The sequence below is a fragment of the Rhinoraja longicauda genome, chromosome 13 (assembly GCF_053455715.1).
Source record: "Rhinoraja longicauda isolate Sanriku21f chromosome 13, sRhiLon1.1, whole genome shotgun sequence".
Classification (NCBI taxonomy): domain Eukaryota; kingdom Metazoa; phylum Chordata; class Chondrichthyes; order Rajiformes; family Arhynchobatidae; genus Rhinoraja; species Rhinoraja longicauda.
In genome coordinates this window covers 29,578,900-29,601,081 of record NC_135965.1, presented here as the reverse complement: position 1 = coordinate 29,601,081, position 22,182 = coordinate 29,578,900, and the positions used below count along the sequence as shown (strand labels likewise).

The following is a 22,182-nucleotide window of genomic DNA, read 5'->3' as shown; positions in this document are numbered from 1 at the left end:
ACTCTGAGCAGACTAGAGGGGGAACAAATGATTAAATGTTTCATTGCCAGAAAAGATATGTGATCAGACGCAGTTTATAGATTCTCATTACAACATAACTTTACTTGGCAAATTGGCAATGTTTTTATCAGAATTCATCCACACAAAAGAAGGGTGTGGTTCCGCATTAATCTTCTTAAATATTTAGTGGTTAATGTTTCTTCACATTTTGTTTTTCTGCCAATACTTGCAACACAAGCAAATAATATTTAAATTCAATCTACAGAGGAAGCTATTTCTGGTCTTGGTGCCTTCTTAATTACTCTTCATTAATTCTTCTTGGTCATGGAAATTCAGTTGAAATTGTCAACTGGGAATTACCTCATTGACCTTTCCTGATCTTGCAATACCACCATATAACTGAATCACTGATTCACGTGTTTAAGTCATTCAGAAGATTTAAAGAAACTCAACACTTGTTTTGTACTTGATAAACAATTTGAACCAAAGAGCAAGATAGCAATCCTTGCAAAACTACTTAGGTAATAAACTTTTTTTCCCCCTAGAAAAGTCCCTGTTGCAAATAATAATGAGGTAAATACAGAGGCTATAATAATGGCAAGCTAATTAGTCTGAGAGAACTGGAATATGATCCAATATCATAAAATGACTGGAAAATAAGCTTGGCCTCAGAGGTGATTCTGTGCAAACATTTCTCATCAAGGGCAAGGGTCCATTGTTGACAAAGAGTTGCCAATCTCTTTCCAGTAGTGAAAAAGTCTAGGACCCAGAGGGAAGAGCTTCAGAATAAAAGAACGTAGCTTTAGAATGGAGATGAGGAGACATTTCTTTAGCCAGAGGATGGTAAATCTGTGGAATTCATTGCCACATACTGCTGTGGATGCCAAGACATTTGGGGATTTTTAAAGCAGAGATTGATAGGTTCTTGATGAGCATGGGCATCAAAGGTTAAGGGGGGAATGCAGGAGAATGGGATTGAGGGGGGAAAAAAGACCAGCTATTCTCAAATGGCGAGCAGAATCGATAGGCCGAGTGGCCTAATTCTGCTCCTATGTCTTATGATCTTATAAACCATCCTCTAAAAGAATAGTCAAACCATGGCCCTCCTGCAGTATATTCACGTGAAGGGAAAAGGTTGCCTTATACTTACAAGATGGAAAATTATCTTGTTAAAAACAAAGGTTATAATAATATGCAAGTGTAGCAGATCATATACCCTACATAATATTTTTATACCACTCCAATAAGTTTCAGACTTTGCAATTGAGACTCCTGCAAAAGCACCACATTTCCAGGAGAGTCCGACAAATGGTAATATGGTCTTGGAAGATTCCTGCAACTAAATGTTCTCCGAAGAGCCACCATAAATATTAACACCTGGATATGGAGGTTATGGTGGTGTTGTGGTTATCATGACTAGTAGCCCAGAGGCCAGGATTAACAACCCAGCGGCCAGCGTTTAAATCCCATCGTGGCAGTTAATTTAATTAAATGTTGTTAATACCTAGGCTCCAAAAACCAATGAATAATCATTACCACAAAACGAAAAACAATTGTAAAAACCCATCTGGCTCACAGACGACTTTCAGAGAATGTCATCTGCCATCTGGCCTATGTGTAACTCCAGATCCACACTGGTGAATCTGAAATGTACTACCAATTCAGATGAGCATGAAGAAGGACCTTGGTCCAATAATTCATTCAATGTATGACTGCTCTGATATAGGAGCAGGAGCTTGGAATAATACTACTCTTGCAAGTGACACCCAGATGCTGACAAATGACTTAAAAAGAAACTCACAGAGATCCCATGAATATACAACTGCAGTTGCAAAGGGCTATTTCATGCCAGGAGACCATTGTAGGTATTTACATACTTCAGTAGAACTAGAATCAAGGTCGATATTCTTCCCAATAACTCCAATGAGAATGATACATAGATATATAGACAATAGGTGCAGGAGTAGGCCATTCGGCCCTTCGAGCCTGCACCACCATTCAATGTGATCATAGCCGATCCTCCACAATCAGTACCCCGTTCCTCCCTTCTTCCCATACCCCTTGATTCCGCTAGCCCTATCTAAATCTCTTTTGAATGCATCCAGTGAATCAGCCTCCACTGCCTTCTGAGGCAGAGAATTCCACAAATTCACAAAAATTGGTTGGCAGACAGGAAACAAAGAGTAGGGATTAACGGGTCCCGTTCAGAATGGCAGGCGGTGACTAGTGAGGTACCACAAGGCTTGGTGCTGGGACTGCAGCTATTTACAATATACATTAATGATTTAGATGAAGGAATTAAAAGTAACATTAGCAAATTTGTAGATGACACAAAGCTGGGTGGCAGTGTGAACTGCAAAGAGGATGCTATGGGGATGCAGAGCGACTTCTGCTTCTCTCCTTTATTCCACGACAAGTGACAGACGAGACTATAGTAAGGGAATAATGATTAATGGTGTCACAGAAACAAAGAACAGAGTTTTCTGTCATGGAGACAAAAAATAATTTTGTTCCTGTAATTCTGATTCAGTCACAGTTTGTTCCTGCGTTATAAATTCAGGTTTATGCATGAGACATGATTTGCTGAAAGCAATCAGTTTGTCATAAATTGTCACCTTTTAACCTGAGTGAATACGATACAGTTGTTACTGACTTCATAAGGCAATGTGTGGAGGAGTGTGTTCCCAGCAAGACCATCTAAGTGTTCCCTAATGAAAAGCCTTGGATGAGATGAGTTTGTGTTTAGTTTATTGTCACATGTACCGTTACAATGAAAAGCTTTTGTTGTGTGCTAATCAGCCAGTGGAAAGACAATACATGATTACAATCGAGCCATCCACAGAGTACAGATACATGATAAAGGGAAAACATGAATAGCATTTAGTGTAAGGTAAAGACCGATCAAAGATATCCCAAGGATTTCCAATGAGGTAGATAATAGGTCAAGACTGCTCTCTAGTTGTTGGTAGGATGGTTCAGTTGCCTGATAACAGCTAGGCAGAAACTGCCCCTGACTGTTCGTTTTTTCACACTTCTACACCTGTTGCCTGATGGGAGAGTGACTCGTCCTTGATTATGCTCATCCTTGATGAACCAGGAGGTCTGCGATCTACTGAGGACCAGTTCTCAGATATTCAAATATTTCAATACAGCATTGCATAAGAATTCCAAGTACGACCTAGAGAAGGCCATCGAGACAGCTAAAGACACTTTTGGTCTAAACTGGAATATCAAATGGATGATCGGCAACTGTGGCAGGGCTTGCACACAATTGTTATCTAGCTCAAGTGACAGCCTTTGTATGAACCTGGACACACTACAATTTGCCTATCGCCTCAACAGATCAATAGCGGATTCCATCTCGCTGGCACTCCACTCTGCACGAGACCACTAGCTTTAGGTTTATTATTGCCACATGTGCTGAGGTAGTGTGAAAAACTTTGTTTTGCATGGCATCCAATCCAATCAGAAAACTCTATGCTTAAAGCCAAGCTCAAGTACAATAGGAAGAGCAATAGGTTATCGCATTAATGGGCCTGTACAGCTGCAGCAAGCAAGAATGTCATTGTACCGTTCCAGGAGCTTATGGCAATTAAACACCCTTGACTCTCTAGACTGTTCAATCAGGCAAAATCACCAACTTTGCAGCAAGTGGCTAACAAGGGGGTTTGATTGAATTCTAATCTTTCTCTTATTTTGCAGCTCCCTGTCTGTGAGCCACTAAGACGTAAGTTTAATGTTTGTACGTGGAGTTAATCAGGAAAAAGATTACATTGTAGTTTTTAATTGGCCAAAATAATTTCTCTGTTGTACAGCATAGTAAGGTAGCGGCTCTACTAAACGCACAACCATGAACAGCCTGAGCTCAGTGCTTACTATCTTACCATGAGTTCGAAGTTCTAACTGGACTCCAGAAACTTGATAATGCATTCTGGAGTGATTGATAAACACAATACTGAAGGGATACTATCTTTCAGATATTATGTGGAACTGAGGCTGCATCTGCTCTCATGTTCTCATTCCGCCATTTGGAAACTGCTCCATTCCTCACTGAACTCCATGAAAAAAAACCTGTCTCCTTATTTACTCTTGTGGAATCATTCAGCAGTACAGTGGCTGCTGATGCCTCACTGCTCCAGAGACTCAGATTCTGATCCTGACCACGGGTACTGTCTGTGTGGAGATTGCATGTTCTCCTTGGTTTCCTCAAGGTGCTCCGATTTCCACCCACATCCTCAGGACAGGTAGTATGTTAGTTAATTGGCCACTGTAAATTGACCCCTAATGTGTTAGTGAGTGGTAGAATCTGGGGGGAGTTGGTCAGAATGTGGGGGAACAAAATGGGAATAAGAAGATTACTGCAGATGCTGGTACAAATCGAAGGTATTTATTCACAAAATGCTGGAGTATCTCAGCAGGTCAGGCAGCATCTCGGGAGAGAAGGAATGGGTGACATTTCGGGTCGAGACCCTTCTTCAGACTGAAGTATTATCTTTCAGTCTGAAAATTGAAATAATGTGGGATTGGTGTAAATGATCAGTGCAGACTCATTTGACTGAAACGCCTATTTCACTGCTATGTGACTATAACAATTACGTCTCACCCTTATTTACAGGAACTATATATCAAAAGCATTGAAACACTTTATTACAATCCAAATGCTATGAAAGGTCCGACATAAATTCACCTCAGTCTCTCAGCCCTTTTTTCTCCTTTTATTCATCATTGACACTCGGAACATAGGAGGAAAATTATCTTCTTTTCTACATATACACTTGGATATTCAAAATGCCTACCTGTCAAGGAGTGAAATTCTTGAAGCACTTTTTTTTTAAAATCGCTGGCATCTTTGGGTCAAATTCCTGCGTGCTACATTAGAGGAGTCATTAAGCTGTTTATTTAAAAATGGGCCAATGGCTGTTATAATAGCACTGACAAGAATTTGACACAAGCGTGTCAGTTTGTGAAAACACTGCACAAGGAATTTCAGCCCCACTCCCTTTTGCACTCTGCAATGAACTTGCACTCGGCCAAACTGCTGAATGCAAAAGCAGGAGATTGTTCAGCTCTCAGGCTGTTGCTTCACACATCTCTGTTGGGCTGCAAAACAGTTTCAATGCAAATAAAATTTACCCATCCCCATTTTTAAATTTTCAATTGACAGTAGCGTTTTGTGGGGAGAGAGTTCCCAGATTTCAGCCATGTTGGGAACGAGAGAAGTAGGGCTCCAGTGACCCCATTTCGATCCTGGCCTCGGGTGATGTCTATGTTCTGTCCGTGACTGCATAGAAAAAATAGGTGCAGGAGTAGGCCATTCAACCCTTCGAGCCAACACTGCATGTGGCTTGGTGGGTGGATGGGCAACTGTGATGTGTAGGTGGGTGGAAGAATTTAAGGAGAGTTGATGGGACTGTGAAGAGAATAAAATGGTTTAAAGTTCGATTGGTAAAATTGATGGTTGGCACTGACTCAGGCTGAGCGCCCTGTTTCCATGGAAGTATCTCTCTCTTTCCATTAATTCCTGACATCACCCCGTCAGTATCCTAGTTCAGCTGGAAGGCTACATCATCATGTTCTGGACTCCCACCAAATGTTCTGTCCATTTGAACCATCAAATCCCTGAATTATCCTAAACACCTCAAATAGATATCTATTTAATGTAACATTCTCCGAGCTCCCTCGGTTAATTTCCACTTTCTGTTTGGTTTCCCTGAACTAAAAGACACCCAGCTGTTGGAAATGGAAAAGGGAATAGGCGGCTTAAAAAGACCAAAACGCCCATCACCGATCACCGACCGAACTGATTTTCCACGCCGATCTAACCTGAGCCCCGTTCAGTCACCTATCACACCGATTACCGTATTTCAGTCTAGTTGCAGCAGGGTGGCATTTCTGACTCCATTGATACCCTGTTGCCAATCCGCGGCAGAAAAAGTCATATCTGCCTCCAATGCTTTGGAAATGGAGTCAAATCAGTATTTAGCCCATTCCATCATCACTCAGGGAATCATAATCTCTTCAGTTCAAACATTAAGTCTCAGAGATGAAAGGACTCTCGGTGTTTATAAAATCAATCTGCTTTCTTAAGGTGATAAATGTGTAGGGCTGAATTTTTTGTTTTTACATTATCCTGTCAGAATGACACACAGCTTTGCTTATTCAGTATCTTGTTAAGCTGGAAGATTCCTTAAAAGCATTTGTCGGTGAGATCCTTTATCACAGAAACCTTAACTCTGGTGTGTCAAACCAGCATTAAGTCTTCCAAAGATAATGTATGGCCACTCGTTCTTAATATGTGTGGATGAGCTGTCCAGCTAACTCGGGTACCAGGGAGATGTCAGGGGAAGCTTTTCAACCAGCATTTGCTTTCCAGGCTGAATTCTCCACCCTGGTGACCTGAGGGTGAGCTGCCACTCTACAAGAGGACCTGTAATATTTGATGACAATATCCCCAATGGTGCTGAGCCAGCTGCTTTGATCTAGGAAGGGCAAAGGAAGGAAATTAGCCAAGCATTCAGTGCCTTGTGGTCATGAGGAGGTGAAATAGGATACTGTTGGCTGCAATGTCCCAGAGGACGCATGCAATGCCAGTACTCACAGTCTGGGCCCGCGTTTGTGGAATTCCCCTTGGATAAGAGCAGCTGGTGCCGGTCGCTAGTTTGCCCTGACGTAGAATCAGACCTTCAGGAGGGAAGAGAAAGGAATGTGGAAGGATACGTTGTAACTGCTGGATTAGGAATTTTTGTGGAACTCTGGCTCAGATGCTTATGTCTCTCATTCTCACCTTTTGTTGCAATCTTCATCATCCTTCAAAGGTTCATCCTAGACACAGAAAGAGTATGGATTATAGGGAAACCTATACATAAAATAGACAAAAAACAGTTAGGATCACAAAATGTGTCCACAGAAGATGTTGAGATGTACTCAGTTGATTTCTGCCCCCTTATTCATTTCCATCATAGTTTTTAGAAAATGGACTATTGACCTGGCTCCTGCGTTGACAAATTCTTCTGATTACGTCAAAGAGGACCACAGATTTCAAAACATGGTTTCGCTCTTCAAGCTGGGAGTTGGGGTGGGGGTGAATTCGTCATGCCGGCAAGAATCTATATAGCCATAACGCTCACAGTCGGTTTCATCTGAAGATCTAAGTACTGGTAATAGACACAAAGTGCTGGAGTAATTCAGCGGGTCAGGCAGCATCTCTGGAGAAAAAGGAGGGGTGATATTTTGGGTCGGGACCCTTCTTCAGTCTCTGGCTGAAGAAGGGATCCATCCCCAAATGTCACTCATCCTTTTTCTCCAGAGGTGTTGCCTGACCCGCTGAGTTACACCAGCACTTTGTGTCTATGTTCGGTATAAAACAGCAACTGCAGTTCCTTCCCAGCCAAATACTGGTGACTGGAATGGAATGGTAGACCTAGTGGAAAGCAAAAACCGTCAGCAGCATTTACAAGGCAAGGCTGTAATATAAATCGGCAACAGTCAGTGAATCACTCAACGCAAATTTAACAAGGCTATGTTTCACAGAAAAAAACTCACTGGTTTTCTAAGCTGTGACTCTCAATGAATTGAGTTCATGGATCAGGCCTGTGCTTGTCCCAGTTGTCTACACTGAACACACACACAATGTCTGGAATCCAGCGCAATATGAACTTTGAACACCTGCTGTTGTTTTTGATCACTGCAATCGTCCGTACATGCAAATTCATGATTACTCCATAGCCACTCTCAAAATGTAATTACTTTTTTAATGTAATCAGAGCACACAGGGACATCTCACAAGCAAAAATCAACTGAATCAGCTTTTAATGACGTTGGTTCTACACGACATGCCAGTTCATAAGTTTTTTTTTTTTTTTTTGTTTTTTTTATTAAAAGTACGGTAAATTACAATAATACAACAGGTATATCTTAATACATTTTTTATACCGCTTCCTTTTTTTGAGCTTTAAGAAAAAGATAGAAGTAAAGAAGTAAAGAAAGAAAGTGCGCAAGAGTCGTGAAGTGCAAGAGAGTGTTGGGAAAAGAAAGCCCCTTGGAAAAGAAGTTAGAGAAGGAAGTAAAGTAAGAAAGTAGACCCTAGAAAAGAAAGAAAAAAAAAAAAAAAAAAAAGTAGAAACAATCGCTCTATTATAACATTAAACTCCGCAGGAAGGGGACTACCAACCAAGTCTGTTTTGTTGTTTTACCTCCCGTTACCAGGTCCTGGCCAGTTCATAAGTTATGGGGGCAGAATTAGGCCATTCAGCCCATCAGGTTTGCTCCAGCATTCAATGGCTGATCTATCTTTCCCTCTCAACCCCATTCTCCTGCCTTTTCTCCATAACCCCTGATACCTGTACTAATCAAGAATCTGTCAATTTCACCTTAAAAATATCAATTGACGGCCTCCTCAGCCTTGTGTGGCAATGAATTCCACAGATTCACCACCCTCTGACTAAAGTAACTGATATTGTAGCTACCACCGTACGTTCTACCAGGGGGTAGCTGACATCAGTGGGTATCACTATCACTGACCACATCTCACCACCACATGGGTCAGTAGCGTTGCAGAAATCCCCCTCGTCATTCATCAACTGCTATAACGATGGAGACGGCCATGGAAGGGTGGATCACAGCAAAACCTGCCAGATGCTGATCAGCCTGCAGAGTCTTCCCCTTTTTGTTACACTGCAAGGGAAGAATGTACAGATAGATCAACAACCTCTCAAATTACTGCCTACCAGAATTGGCACTTTCCCAACTCACTAAAGGAATGAAAGACATACTTTTGTTGACCCACCCTGCTTCATTTGGCACGAGGACAGGTACCACGTGGTACTTGTCTTGTACGTGAGTCTGAGTGCGTCTGCTTGTCTGTTTGTGTGAGGCTGGTTTTGCGTGTGAGTGTACACATGTATATTATACATACGGCTATGTGTGTGCATCTGTGTGCACATGTGCATCCACCTGTGTATTTTTGAGAGAGTGTGTTTGGTTTTGTGCGAGTGTGTCTGTGAGTGCACGCATAAGGCTGTGCGCATCTCTCTCCGTGTGTGACTGAGTGTTCGTGTGTATGCATGTATACCGGCATGCGGTTCAGGAGGCTGAACTCATGCTTCACTCATGAGAAGGAATGCAGTCCTCAGAACTGTGTTTTCCTGTGCTGGACCCCATTTGCAGACAGCCTTTAGTTCAAGGGCCAGGGCTCCCCACAGGATTCCCCTTGCCATGACTAGGCCTGAGCGTTACGTGCGGAGGGATCAGTGTAAATGACCCCACTCTACCTCTCGTCATTGTGATGGCTGTCTCTCGTTTCAGGTTGAACGGGGCAGGTTGAAGTCGGAAGAAGATGCCTTGCGGCTGTCCGCTGAGAAAGGGCAGATGGATCAGTCGCTCAGTGGCACAGAAATGGATCTCGCAGAAACTCAAAGGCAGATTCAGCAACTGCAGGTCAGGACGAGTCACATCCACTGGATGTTCATCACTCTCTCAGTCACTGGACATAACTCACTTCCTCTGTTACTGGGATTTCCCACTGAACTTCCCTCACTCTCTTGTTCATTTCAGTCCTCGAACATTAGCCTTCTTCTCTATTCATCTTAACTGGAAGTTTCTGAGAATTTGGAGACATTAAAGTATTGGTTTACACAGTGAAGCAGCTAATAGAGCTGCTGCCTCACAGCTCCAGTGACCCTGGTTCAATCTGGACATCCTGTGCTATCTGTGTGGAGTTTGGGAATGCCCAGCTAACTTATTGAATCTGTATCTTTGATATATGGAGCAAACCTGCACAACTAGTTGAAACAAGTGCTTACAGGAAGAATGTGGACCATTGAACATTGTCCCAAATGTGTTGGGGAATGGTGGCATCCAGAAGGGTTGATGAGAATGTGGGGTATGTAAATGAATGCATGATGATCTGCATGGTATCGTTGGGTGGAAGGGCCTGTTTACGTGCTCTAGCTCTATCTAGAGCAGCTAGTTGTGTCATCGTGCCATGGGATGTATAGGATGCAAGAAAATGGATGTGAGTATTTGGAAGCTTGATGGTCCACCTGGGCTTGGTTGGCTTAAAGGCCTGGTGCTGGTTTGAAACACAATCCTATATTGGGGGCTATCTTAAAGAAGCTACTTAAAAGGGCCTGTTCACTTTTTGGTTATGAAACTGACTCTTACAACGTTATACTTCCAAATGCATTCTTGCCTCAATATAATAGTGCTGTGTTTGAATCAACTCATGGAGATCTATGGTTTTCCCTTAAAGATTCAGATTAGTTTATTGCCATTTAATCCAGGTCGCAATGAAATTCCTTTTTTACTTGAAAAGTAAACAGTATACACATAGCAATGATAAATACAAAAATAAATACGATAAGTGCAAACCAGCAGATTACTGCAAGATTGTGGTGCAAAAACATTAAAGTATAATAACAAAATCATTAGATCATAAGTGATAGAAGCAGAATTAGACCATTAGGCCCATCAAGTCTACACCACCATTCAATCACAGCTGATCTATCTCTTTCTCCGAACCCCTTTCTATCATATCATATCATCATATCTATACAGCCGGAAACAGGCCTTTTCGGCCCTCCAAGTCCGTGCCGCCCAGCGATCCCCGCACATTAACACTATCCTACACCCACTAGGGACAATTTTTTTACATTTACCCAGCCAATTAACCTACATACCTGTACGTCTGAATCTCCTGCCTTTTCCCCACAACCTCTGACACCGGTACTAATCTAAAATCCATCTATCTCTGCCTTAAATATAACCATTGACTTGGCCTCAACCGCCTTCTGTTTCAAAGAATTCCACAGATTCACCACCCTCTGACTAAAATTCCTCCTCATCTTCCTAAACGAATCTCCTTTAATCTGAGGCTATGACCTAGACTCTCCCACTAGTGGAAACATCCTCTCCACATCGACTGGCTCAAAGGGCCAAATGGCCTACTCCTGCACCTATTGTCTATTGATTCTATCCAAGCCTTTCATTATTCTGTATGTTTCAATGAGGTCCCCACTCATTGAAAGGGGGAATAACAGAATATCACATTATGCAAAAGTTAGTTGATTATTTTATTGCATTTCTGGGTTAATACAATTGCTGATTAAAAATCTGCCTCATTCCTTAGAACTGCAATGTGTTTTTTTAATGCGTCATAAACCATGTGACTTCTCTGTCAATGTTTGCATGTGCAGGGGAGTTATGATGATTTGCTTCCATGTTGACAGAATTAGTCCCATAACTCTTGTGTAGATACACTAGTGTCACAAGTGACATCTAGGGTGTCATAAGCCAAATCTTCCTGTCAGGTGGTGACTGCTTCACTCAAGGAGCAGATGGGAGTTACATATAGGTACTTGAGGGTACAGTCTGAGTTGTGATCTCCAATATGAACATCCAGAAGCAGTATTTTGCATATCAGTTTAAAGCACGCAAGTGCACTGAATGGTTTACAGATGCCAAATAAACATATGTAGGAAGGAACTGCAGATGCTGGTTTAAACCGAAGATAGACACAAAAAGCTGGAGTAACTCAGCGGAACAGGTAGCATTTCCGGAGAGAAGGAATGGGTGATGTTTCAGGTTGAAACCCTTCTTCAGACTAACGTTTTGGGTCAAGACCCTTCTTCAGATCATCCATTCCTTCTCTCCAGAGATGCTGTCTGTCCCACTGAATTACTCCAGCTTTTTGTGTCTGCCAAATAAGCATGTTGCTTCCAAGTTAAATTCTTGTCAGGAAGTGAAATCAAGTAAAAGTGTCCTTGAACAAAAATGAAAATAGTGCATTATTTGTCACATATGCAGCTGCACTGTGAAATTCTTTTTGCATATATTACACATACAGGTACCATCATTATTGGCGCCATTATTGAAAGTTCAAAGTGCTGTTGGCCTGTTAATTGGTGCCAATCAACCTATCCGGCAACAAAAATAAACGATATTAAATTAATCAAACAAACTTAAAGTGCAGGGAATTTCAGTACATCACCAGAAAATACGAAAAGAGTAGGCCCCCCAAGCCCTCAATATGATCTTGGTTGATCTACAGCGGTCCTCATCTCATCTATGTGCCACATCCACATACCCTTATAGAGCTTCTCTTGAAGTAATTCTAATGACCTGACTTCCATACAATACAATACAATATATCTTTATTGTCATTGTACAGGGGTACAACGAGATTGGGAATGCGCCTTCCATATGATGCAATAAATTAATTAGCTAATCAGTATAAATTTAGACAACCCAGTGAAACAAAATTAGAAACAGTTTTAAAACAGAATAAAGTTCAAGTAGGTCTGTGCCGGTTCGCTGTGCGATGTGACCATCCGGCTCAGCAGGACCGGTTCATAGCAGCTATGGCCCTGGGGATGAAGCTGTTCCTGAGTCTGGAGGTGCGGGCGTAGAAGGCTTTGTAGCGTCTGCCCGATGGTAGAATTTCGAACAGACTATTGCAGGGGTGTGAGGAGTCTTTGTGAATGCTGGTGGCTTTTCTGAGGCATCGTGTGTTGTAGATGCCCTCCAAGGCTGGTAGCTGTGTTCCGATAGTCTTCTGAGCTCTATGGACTACCCGCTGAAGAGCTCTCCTCTCTGCCTCCGTGCAGCTGAGATACCACACAGGGATGCCATGCATTAGGATGCTCTCTATGGTGGTGCAGCGGTAGAAGGTCGTCAGCAGCTGTTGGGGCAGACCAGACTTTTTCAGTGTTCTCAGGTAGAACAGTCGTTGCTGCGCCTTCTTGACCAGCAACCATGTGAGGTCCTCCAAAATGTGTGTGCCCAGAAACTTGAAGCTGGACACTCTCTCCACACTGTCCCCATTGATAAAGATCGGAGCGTATTCCCCGTTGTGTGATCTACGGAAGTTGATGATCAGCTCTTTGGTCTTGGAGGTGTTTAGGGACAGGTTGTTATCTGAGCACCAGTCTGCCAGGTTTTGCACCTCCGCTCTGTAGTTTGTTTAATCACCGTTGGTGATCAGCCCGATCACCATTGTGTCGTCTGCAAACTTGACAATGGTGTCATGACAGTCTGAGACAGAGAATTTCAGGGATACACTCCCTCAGAGAGGGAAAACAATTCTATGCACCTCAGTTTTAACTGACTGCTCCCTAATCTTGTAATTATATCCCCTTGTTCAGAATCCCCCACCAGGAATAACATCTCAACAACTACCCTGCTACCCTTCTATGTCTCAAAAGTGTCACGAGAGGAATCATGAGATGCACAGAGTCTCTTGCCCAGAGTAGGTGAATCGAGGACCAGAGGACATTGGTTTAAGGTGAAGGGGAAAAGTTTTAATAGGAATCTGAGGGGTAACTTTTTCACACAAAGGGTGGTGGATTTATGGAACAAGTTGCCAGAGGAGGTAGTTGAGGCAGGGACCATCCCGACATTTAAGAAGCAGTTAGACAGCTACATGGGTAGGACAGGTTTGGAGGGAGCTGGACCAAATGCTGGCAGGTAGGACTAGTGTAGCTGAGACATGTTGGCTGGTGTGGGCAAGTTGGACTGAAGGGCCTGTTTCCACACTGTGTGACTCTATGACCCTGTCACCCCTCAGTGTTCTAAATTCCAAGGATTACAGACTCCTACTATTTAGTCCTGTGGTGATCAGCCTTCATACCAACCTACCTCACTGGTATGTTTATCTATCTCTTGACTTCATCATATCCTTGATTTGTTCAACCACCATGGACATTCTTCCACATGTTTATGCCGTATTGTAACTCCTTCAAAAAATTATCTCCAACCATCCTTTTAACTCAAAGCTTTCTACTCACTCAGAATAATTAGAAACAGAAAATTCTGGAAAAAGTTCAACAGATCAGATGACATCTATGGAGAGAAAAACTGTCAATATTTTAGGTCTAGGACTCTTCATCAGAACTGGGGCAGAGGGTTGTTGAAGAAGGGTCTTTGTCCTGAAATATTCCGTTGGTTGCTCTTTCCACAAGCTGCTTCATGCTTCCAACATTTTCTGGGGGGTTTTTTAATCTTAGATTTCCAGCATTCATTTTTCTGTGCTGGATCACTCTAAGGTAGCATTAAGGTGGAATATGCAAACATAATAAATTGGGTTACATGGACCCCACAGCTACAGAACCTGATTCACCAGATATGTTGCATACAATCACCCATAAGGACCCTTAATTGGTAACAATCACGTGCTCATTGATGACCTTAAACATCCCTAACTTGAAAAATTAAAACTGTGTTCCACATTAAACCTGTGTTGCACATCTAGGACACTAGATATCAGCAACTCTTCGTCAGAGGAGGAAATCACTCACACTGAAGCTCCACCATCACAGGACTTGCCTGATATGCATCAGGTCAGATACACTTTGATGGGTCCAACAAGTTTTCACCTGGTTTCAGAGGCACACAAGTGAGTAGGAACAGACGATAGAAACATGACCAGTGCCGGATTATTCATGCTCCGCTCAGTGGACACAGATGTTGCACCTCAAGTGCCGTCAACCAACAAGAAAGTTGTTGAGCAGCAGTGAAGAATGTGTGAGGTTTTGGCAGGCGTCCTAGCTGTAATATGCAGAAAGATTAGTGTCTTGGACAGGAATGCTCTGAAGTTGCAAGCATTTGTCAATGGTGATAGTGACCAGCAGCAAGGACCACCAAAGGAATTGGCCACACAAGTGCCTGAAGGCACTCAGACTATGAATGCAGATTGAATATGATGCATTGTTACCAGTTTTGTGATTCATTGGCTCAATTACTGTTTAGTTGCGGGAAAGTGTATGTTAGTCACATTAGTGAGAGAGGATACGGATGTGGCCGCACAGATCAAAAGACATTTTCTTCCCCCTCGTTCGCTCTTCATGTCTAATTGACTGTGTTACTCCTGCACAGTTGCAGGAAGACCCGTCAGTTTTAGGATCCTCAGGTGCTGCGATATGCAGAAGATCTCAGCTGTACTTATTCCTTCGTGAAGCCACAGAGTACAACATGTAGGAACAGGAAGATTAAAGTTAAACAGTTGCACGTGGGTGTTTAAACAGTTAGTGTACTACGTTGCAGTTCTTTGCACTGGCATTAAATTTGGTTTTGCTCCCATTTCCTGGTCTTGCACAATTTTTATTCTCCATGGCAATTGGTTATGTGACAACTGTAGCTTTTATGATAACTCTTGAGTCAAAAGACTGTGGGTTCAAGTTATGCTGCAGAGCCTGATACTATAACTTAAGGGGTAATGGAGGAGTGCTGACTTTGAAGTGCCCTCTTTAGCTGAAATCTTAAACAGACTTTGTCTCTTATCTTGGGTGCAGGTCAAAGCTCTCATGTTACAAGTTGAGAGGAGAAGAGGGGTTATTTCCATTATTCTAGCAATATCTGCATCTGCAATGCTCTCTCCAACATTGCAACTGAGCACAGATTCAAGGAGCGACACACAAATGGCAGAGGAGCTGTGGAAAATGACAATACTCCCATAAAGATGCGATTTTATTGCCTGTGTCAGTCTGGCGTTGCCCGGCAGCACATGGGGAGACTTAATCTTTATCTGCTGCATGTGGGCACAACTGTAGACAGCAGCTTGTGCCAGAGGCAGGATTGAAAGGAGACCCAGAGCTTGGAGCACAGCAGAAGCAGGGGGGAGAAGAAATTGTCAAGGTGATGATAATCAGAACAAAAATTGCAAGTGCCAGAAATCTAAGTTAGCCATTTAAAATGGAGATGAGAAATGTTCTCGCTCGGAGGGTGGTAACTCTTTAGAATCCTCTATCATGGGATGGTTGTGTAGGCTCAATCATTCTATTCATTCAAAAGAGTGATGATTAGATCTTTGGATAGTTAGGATATAAGAATAGTGCAACAAAATGGACCATTAGTCATAAATAGCAGAGCAGACTTAAAGGGCTGAATGGCCTACACCTGCCCTTAATCCGTAAGACTTCTTATGCGACAACAGGCCCACTCTCCTGGAATGTAGCTCATTAAACAGATCCTGCAGCTTGCTGCGATTGAATATGGAGCTGCTTTCTTCACGGTCGCCACTGTATGTGTTGCTGCAGTCTGCCTGCTCTATCCCTTTACATATTGTTGCCCTTCTCTGGCAACTGTGATGAGTTGGAAATTGTGTGTGCCCTGTTTTGGTCCTTATTTTGTAGATGTAAATCTCCCTAAGTCTGTTTTACACTGGATCTTAGCTAGTTCCACTATATTTTTGTGGGGAACACAAATTTTCATCAAAAAAGTGAAATCTAATTTCATCTCATCTGTCTTTGAACTTCCACAGCTGTAACATCTGTAACCTTGCTCTTGCATCAGATTTGTAATACTCAACATGTGATTCTTCTTTCAGACAACGACACATCAAAAGTTCATATTGAATTCTAAAGAGCTTTGTGACATTGCAAAGTTTGGAATCGTAACAATATAAATGAAAGATTTTCTATCTTGTTACTGTATTTTTTACTGTATTTCTCTGTCTTCTCCTGTGCTGATGAAACAATCCTACTTTAGTTTAGTTTAGCAATACAGCATGGAAACAGGGCCCTTGACCCACCGAGTCCATGCCGACCAGCGATAGCCACACACTAATACTATCCTATACACACTCGGGACAATTTACAATTAAACCAAGCCAATTAACCTACAAACCTGTACATCTTTGCAGTGTGGGCGGAAACCGGAGATACCGGAGAGAACCCACACAGGTCACAGACAGAGCGTACAAACTTTGTACAGACAAGCACCCGTAGTCAGGATCGAACCCGGGTCTGTGGCGCTGTGAAACAACAACTCTACCACTGCGCCACTGTGCTGCCCACTAGTGGACAATGTAAATGAGTCCTTAACCTCATCAGAGGAGTTAGTGTGAAGGAGGGTGGTGACAGGATCCTTTGAGGCTTCAATAACATTGAGGCAAATTAGTCATAAAATTCATGAAGAAGTAAAGAGAAACTAAAAATAAAACAACCCGGTGCTCCAGCTGTTGGGCTGCCCCAGTGCCTGGGAATCCCTGGGAAAACCCTTTTTTTCCACAGGAACAGCCCACGATATCAGTCAGGACACAATGGTGGGGTGGGGGGGGGGGGGGGGGGGGGGAGACACATGCTTTTAGGGAGTGTTAGCAATGCCTTTATTCCTGCATGAAGTTGGTGCAATTGCATGTAATCCGCATTTAGGCTAACAGCCCTGTGTGCTTTCTGCCAACGTTACCCAGTCGGACTTCTTTCTGACAGGAGCTGACAGCTGAAATGGAGCGGAGCCACAGTCAGAGACTGATTGAGCTGACTACCCGCCACCATCAGGAGCTGGAGAAGGAAACTGGGCGCCTGCGGACTGCTAACCAACAGGCTGAAAGGGTACTGGAGGCCAAGGAACGAGCCCATAGACAGCGTGTCAAAGAGCTCGAAGAACAGGTGTGTGTCTTGTACGTCTGCTTTGCCCCATCAACCAAGGACAATTTACTGACAGCAAACCGCAGCATGTTATCTCCAAAATCTGACCAGTGAGAAGCTGGGGAATTTGACATGTTTAAAATTGTGATAAGAGTAAGCGAGGAAACATGGACAGGTGTTTTCCGTTGACAGGTAATTGAAAGGAGGCTGAGATTTTAGATAAGAAATACACAGAGATTAGCGGGCTATTGGAATGTGGCCCGTTTGGCGATGTGGTAGGCAGTCCCAGCATTCTGAAATGTATGGGATAATTCCTGAAACATAAAAGGAAAATGGTGATTCTGGGAAAATAGAATTAGTCCGGGAGATTAGAAACTTTGGGAATGAACATCAGACCCTGAAACACAGTGTAGACAAGACAAACCGAATGGCTTCTTCTAGTCCTAACATTTCAATGGATCTATGTTTCTGAAAATATGCCTGCTGCCTTATTTCCTGCTCGTTCATTATACCAGCACAGCTACATATTTAATTTTACTATTCCAGGAACTGGCAGTCTTTACACGGAAATCTACTGCCAAGAAGGAAGTATTTAGCCTCCCCTTGAGTTATATGACTGTGTAGTGTATCTGCCACAATCGGCCAACTACAGTCGACAATGGCCACTCAGGCTAGGAAAGAGGTTTGGGAATTATCTAACATTACCACATTATGATTCTAGATTGCTATCCATTCCTCACTATTACTATGCTGCCTAACCATGGAATAGATTCAAGCTGAGCTCATGATCAGTGAAGCATGTCTTGCCTTAAAACCTACGTAAATGGCTATTTGGTTACAGTAGAAGCTGACAGCATTTAAGAAACAAACCAGATCAAGAGGTAATATCGTGACACAAAGAATTCTAGATGTCCATGAAGGAGCTACTGGCTCGATGGAAATAAATGAAGTTTAATGGAAATAAATTATGTTTAATGGTAAAAGATTTAGCAGATTCGGTTTTGATTTAGACCAGTCATATTGACTTAAACCAAATTTGGTTTAAACCAGTCATATTGAAGGGTTGCAAATTGATCCAGCTGCCAGACATCAAAGTCTTCATTTATCAAATAATGTTCTGATTTTGCAGACTCAAGGAATTGCAGATGCTAGAATATTGAGCAAAACACAAAGTGCTGGAGAACTCAGTGGGTTAGGCAGCATCTGGGGAGGGAATGGACAGGCAACGTTTCAAGTTGGGACTCTTATTCAGGTTGATTCTGATTTTGCAAGTTACTGATAGTCTAAACAATAACTGAGAATGAAAATGGATTCCTAAAAACAGAGCCATCTCAAAAAGTATTGTTGAATGTTACATGAAACTAACTCACCAGGTCACCTGTTCTGTTTGTTTAGGTGTTTATCCTACAGGAGCAGTTGGATCGGGAGATGAAGAAAAGGCAAGCCTATATTTCACAAATGCTCAGGTCAAGAAAGTAACTGGGCAACAAATCGAGCCCACAGATGTCCTAAGGAGAGCCAAAGGATAACATTGAATACTCCAGGCAAAGAGTTTAAATGGATGAATGAGTAGCTACCATTTTATGACAATCTTCTTGAAAATAACAGCTCAGTAAACCTTTTTATTTGAACTGCACATATAAAGAGGTAATCCTCAATACCCGTACATCTAGGAAGGTTCCTTACACTGGGATGCTGGCAGAGGTCAAAAGGTCTTGCTGACACCCTCCATTTGATTGGACTGTGGCCTACAGCTACCAAATGGGTTTTCCCACCCCACAGCTCCAGCAGACATTCCTGCTCCTTCTCACATCTAACTTCAATACTGTGAATAGACTGATCTTTTGAATCGTTCACACTGGGACACCTATCTGAAACCTTCCCAACAACCACTGACCTCAGCCTCTGTCGAGACAGAGACTGTTTACATTATTGACGTGGCACTTTCCAGATGGCAGCTGTATTCATTTGCCCTGTTTGCTCACTTAACTATCCATAGCTGTACTCCTGAAAGTCAAAGAACAACATTCCCAAGGAAGTACATAAAACACATTCATAAACATTGCACATGCCCTCTGTTTGGTACCTTACACTTTTGGTTTCATGGTTGAGAGCTATGATCCAGAGCAGGATGGTTTCTGATCTGACACAGGATTAATCCAAGAGTTCCGTGCTCCATTGCAACCATGGTGAGAAAAAGACTTTCTGCGCCCTTAGCTGATGCCCTAAAATCTCATAGGTCAGAGAGGAATAGTTGCCCAACCCCAAATAATGAACGCTATATCGAAACCAATTCAGCAGCTAAATATTAGCCTAACCTTGTGACTGACCAGACATTGCAAATGTTTCTTCTTTTTTCGTGGGATAGCCTGGCAGGGAAGGAGACCCAAAAAGACTGTAGGGCGAAAACTGTGCGCTCGAGAGGATCTCAAGTTTGATCCTCAGTGTGTGTTAATGTTGCTCTTTTAAACTGAGGTGGCAGTGTAATTAAACTTTAGGTTATAGAAGAAGCTTCAGCTGATTCCTGCAGCCTGTCACTAATTTCAGGAAAATTGGATCAGGTTCAGGTGCTGGCAATTCTCCCCACCCCTTCACTGCTCTCTTCTTCCTCAAATCACCCAGATACAGCCTGTGTTCATGCACTATAGATGCCAAGATATACCAAGCCTTGCCACAGGGTTGTATTTAACAGCCACTGCTATCAAACTCTGTTTGACTGCATTTTTATTTCCTCATGAAACATGCAGACTTTTAAAGTCCAAATTTGGCGTTGTCTAAACATCATGTCTTGATTTATTTCTTACTAATTCTTTGCCCTTAATAAAATCAGTCCTAGTGCCAAGGTATCATCGATGACTGATGATGCCAGATCTCCATCAAGGCCCTACTCAGATGCCCACTTGGACAGGAGTCATTCTTTGATGAATTGAGAGTCCAGGTTGGCCAAAATGACTACCTATACTGTCACCTTCCCAAAAGGATTTAATTCTGCTTAACAAAATGGAAAGGCTGTCTAAAAATATATACTTCTATCAATTCAACAGGTAGACTAACAGATAATCATGCACATCTCACGACCCACCCCTCCCACAAATTGCAGACAATATTTTAGAATCAACTCCCCATTGAGGGAATTTCTTTTAATCACAGTTTTAAAATTCATTTCCATGTCTTTATCTCAATTTAGTTGTACTGGTGTGGTATATCTAATATTCTGAGTTGCTTCTTATCACGTCAGAATATGTGTTTGATAGCTTGATTAAATATTGTGTTTAACTCTTCAATTAAATATAGCTTAAAATGTCAGCCCAACCATAGCTGTAGTCAACAAACCAAATTTAATGAGAGTTCATGGAAAATATTTGAATAGTTTTGTAAAGTGATTATAATTTTTTAATGAATAAAAACTGGTTATAATGTGAATTTAATGGGATGTGTTGGAGTTATTCTATATATAATATTATCAATATAGGGCTGCCCTTCTTAATTAACAAACTTGCAATTAACTGTTGGTTGACTTTAGATGTTGGTTGGTTATGAGTTTGAAGTTAATCAAAGTATTCATCCAAAGAGAGACATCTTCTCATGCCTTTAGTTTTCCCCTCCCTGACTGTCAGTGTGATGAAGTTGTCTTGACTGAAACATCACCTATTCCTTTTCTCCAGAGATGCTGCCTAACCCACTGAGTTACTGCAGCACTTTATGTCGATCTTTATGTAAACCAGCATCTGCAGTTCCTTCTTACACAAAGTATTTATTCATCTAACTTGTATAAAATCATGAGAGGAATAGAGGACCAGAGGACATAGGTTTAAGGTGAAGGGGAAAAGATTTAATAGGAATCTGAGGGGTAACTTTTTCACACAGAGGGTGGTGGGTATATGGAACAAGCTGCCAGAGGAGGTAGTAGAGGCAGGGACTATCCCAATGGTTAAGAAACAGTTAGACAGATACATGGATAGGACAGGTTTAGAGGGATATGGACCAAATACGTGCAGGTGGGACTAGTGTAGCTGGGACATGTTGGCTGGTGTGGGCAAGTTGGGCTGAAGGGCCAGTTTCCACACTGTGTGACTCTATGACTCTATAACTCCCTTTTGAAATTTTGCTCTGAATCTGTCTCCACCACCCTTTTCAGCCACTACATTTTAGATCATGAATAAATTGTCCTCAACTCTTTTATTTCCCCAGTTAATGTCATCCTGTATTAGTGTTTTCCCTCCGTCCAGTGAAAACATCTGTGCAGTTGTCTTTGCATTGACCACTTTAAAAAAAAAACCTGTTGGCAGCTTCTGTTACCATTAAACATCCAATTTAAGAAGAATTTGAAGGCTGAGGGGGTTCTTAAAGAACATTCTGCAAATCATGTGATCATTTCTAGTTTATGGCATTGATCAATTACACAGGAAAGAAAATATCAATGTCTTGTTTTCCAGATCCTTTATGGCCATGCATAATGCACATGACATGTAACAGCCTGGCGAGTATCAGCTGCCTAATTAACCATGGGGGCGAACCAGAAATAAGCCCAACCACAATAACAAAACACTCACCTGACATTTTTAAACAAGGGGTCACTGCAAATGGTTTATTTTAGCATGCCAGTTGTGGGTATCCAAGCTTGCTAGAGCTGCACTCAGCATTGCCCAGAATGTAAACCCTTTTGTGGTACCCTCTATCACTAAACGACAGAGGCAACCTAGTTTACTCCCTTGTAAAAGATTTGTACAACACTTAACTTGGGTTCAGAGAATGGAAAGGCTTTCAAATGCCAGATCTAACCGGCTTCTTGTTTTGCTGCGATGCTCTTGCACAGCTGTTG

The 22,182-nt window shown here is 42.2% G+C and overlaps 1 protein-coding gene across 1 annotated transcript; it reads left to right on the top strand.

Moving 5' to 3' along the window:
• The first annotated feature begins 3,088 nt into the window (after positions 1-3,088).
• LOC144599065 (ciliary rootlet coiled-coil protein 2-like) lies at positions 3,089-20,665 on the top strand. The gene is made up of 5 exons (XM_078409789.1): positions 3,089-3,299; positions 6,963-7,075; positions 9,304-9,435; positions 17,202-17,381; positions 18,756-20,665. The coding sequence occupies exons 1-5, from the start codon at positions 3,089-3,091 to the stop codon at positions 18,837-18,839; spliced, it is 720 nt and encodes a 239-aa protein (XP_078265915.1). The 3' UTR covers positions 18,840-20,665.
• The last annotated feature ends 1,517 nt before the right edge of the window (positions 20,666-22,182 follow it).

Coding starts and splice junctions, on each gene's coding strand:
- LOC144599065 (XM_078409789.1), top strand. CDS start 3,089: ATGAACCAGGAGGTCTGCGATCTACTGAGGACCAGTTCTCAGATATTC. Junction 3,300..6,962: donor TAGCTCAAGTGACAGCCTTT/GTATGAACCTGG, acceptor TTTCCATCATAG/TTTTTAGAAAATGGACTATT. Junction 7,076..9,303: donor TCTTCAAGCTGGGAGTTGGG/GTGGGGGTGAAT, acceptor CTCTCGTTTCAG/GTTGAACGGGGCAGGTTGAA.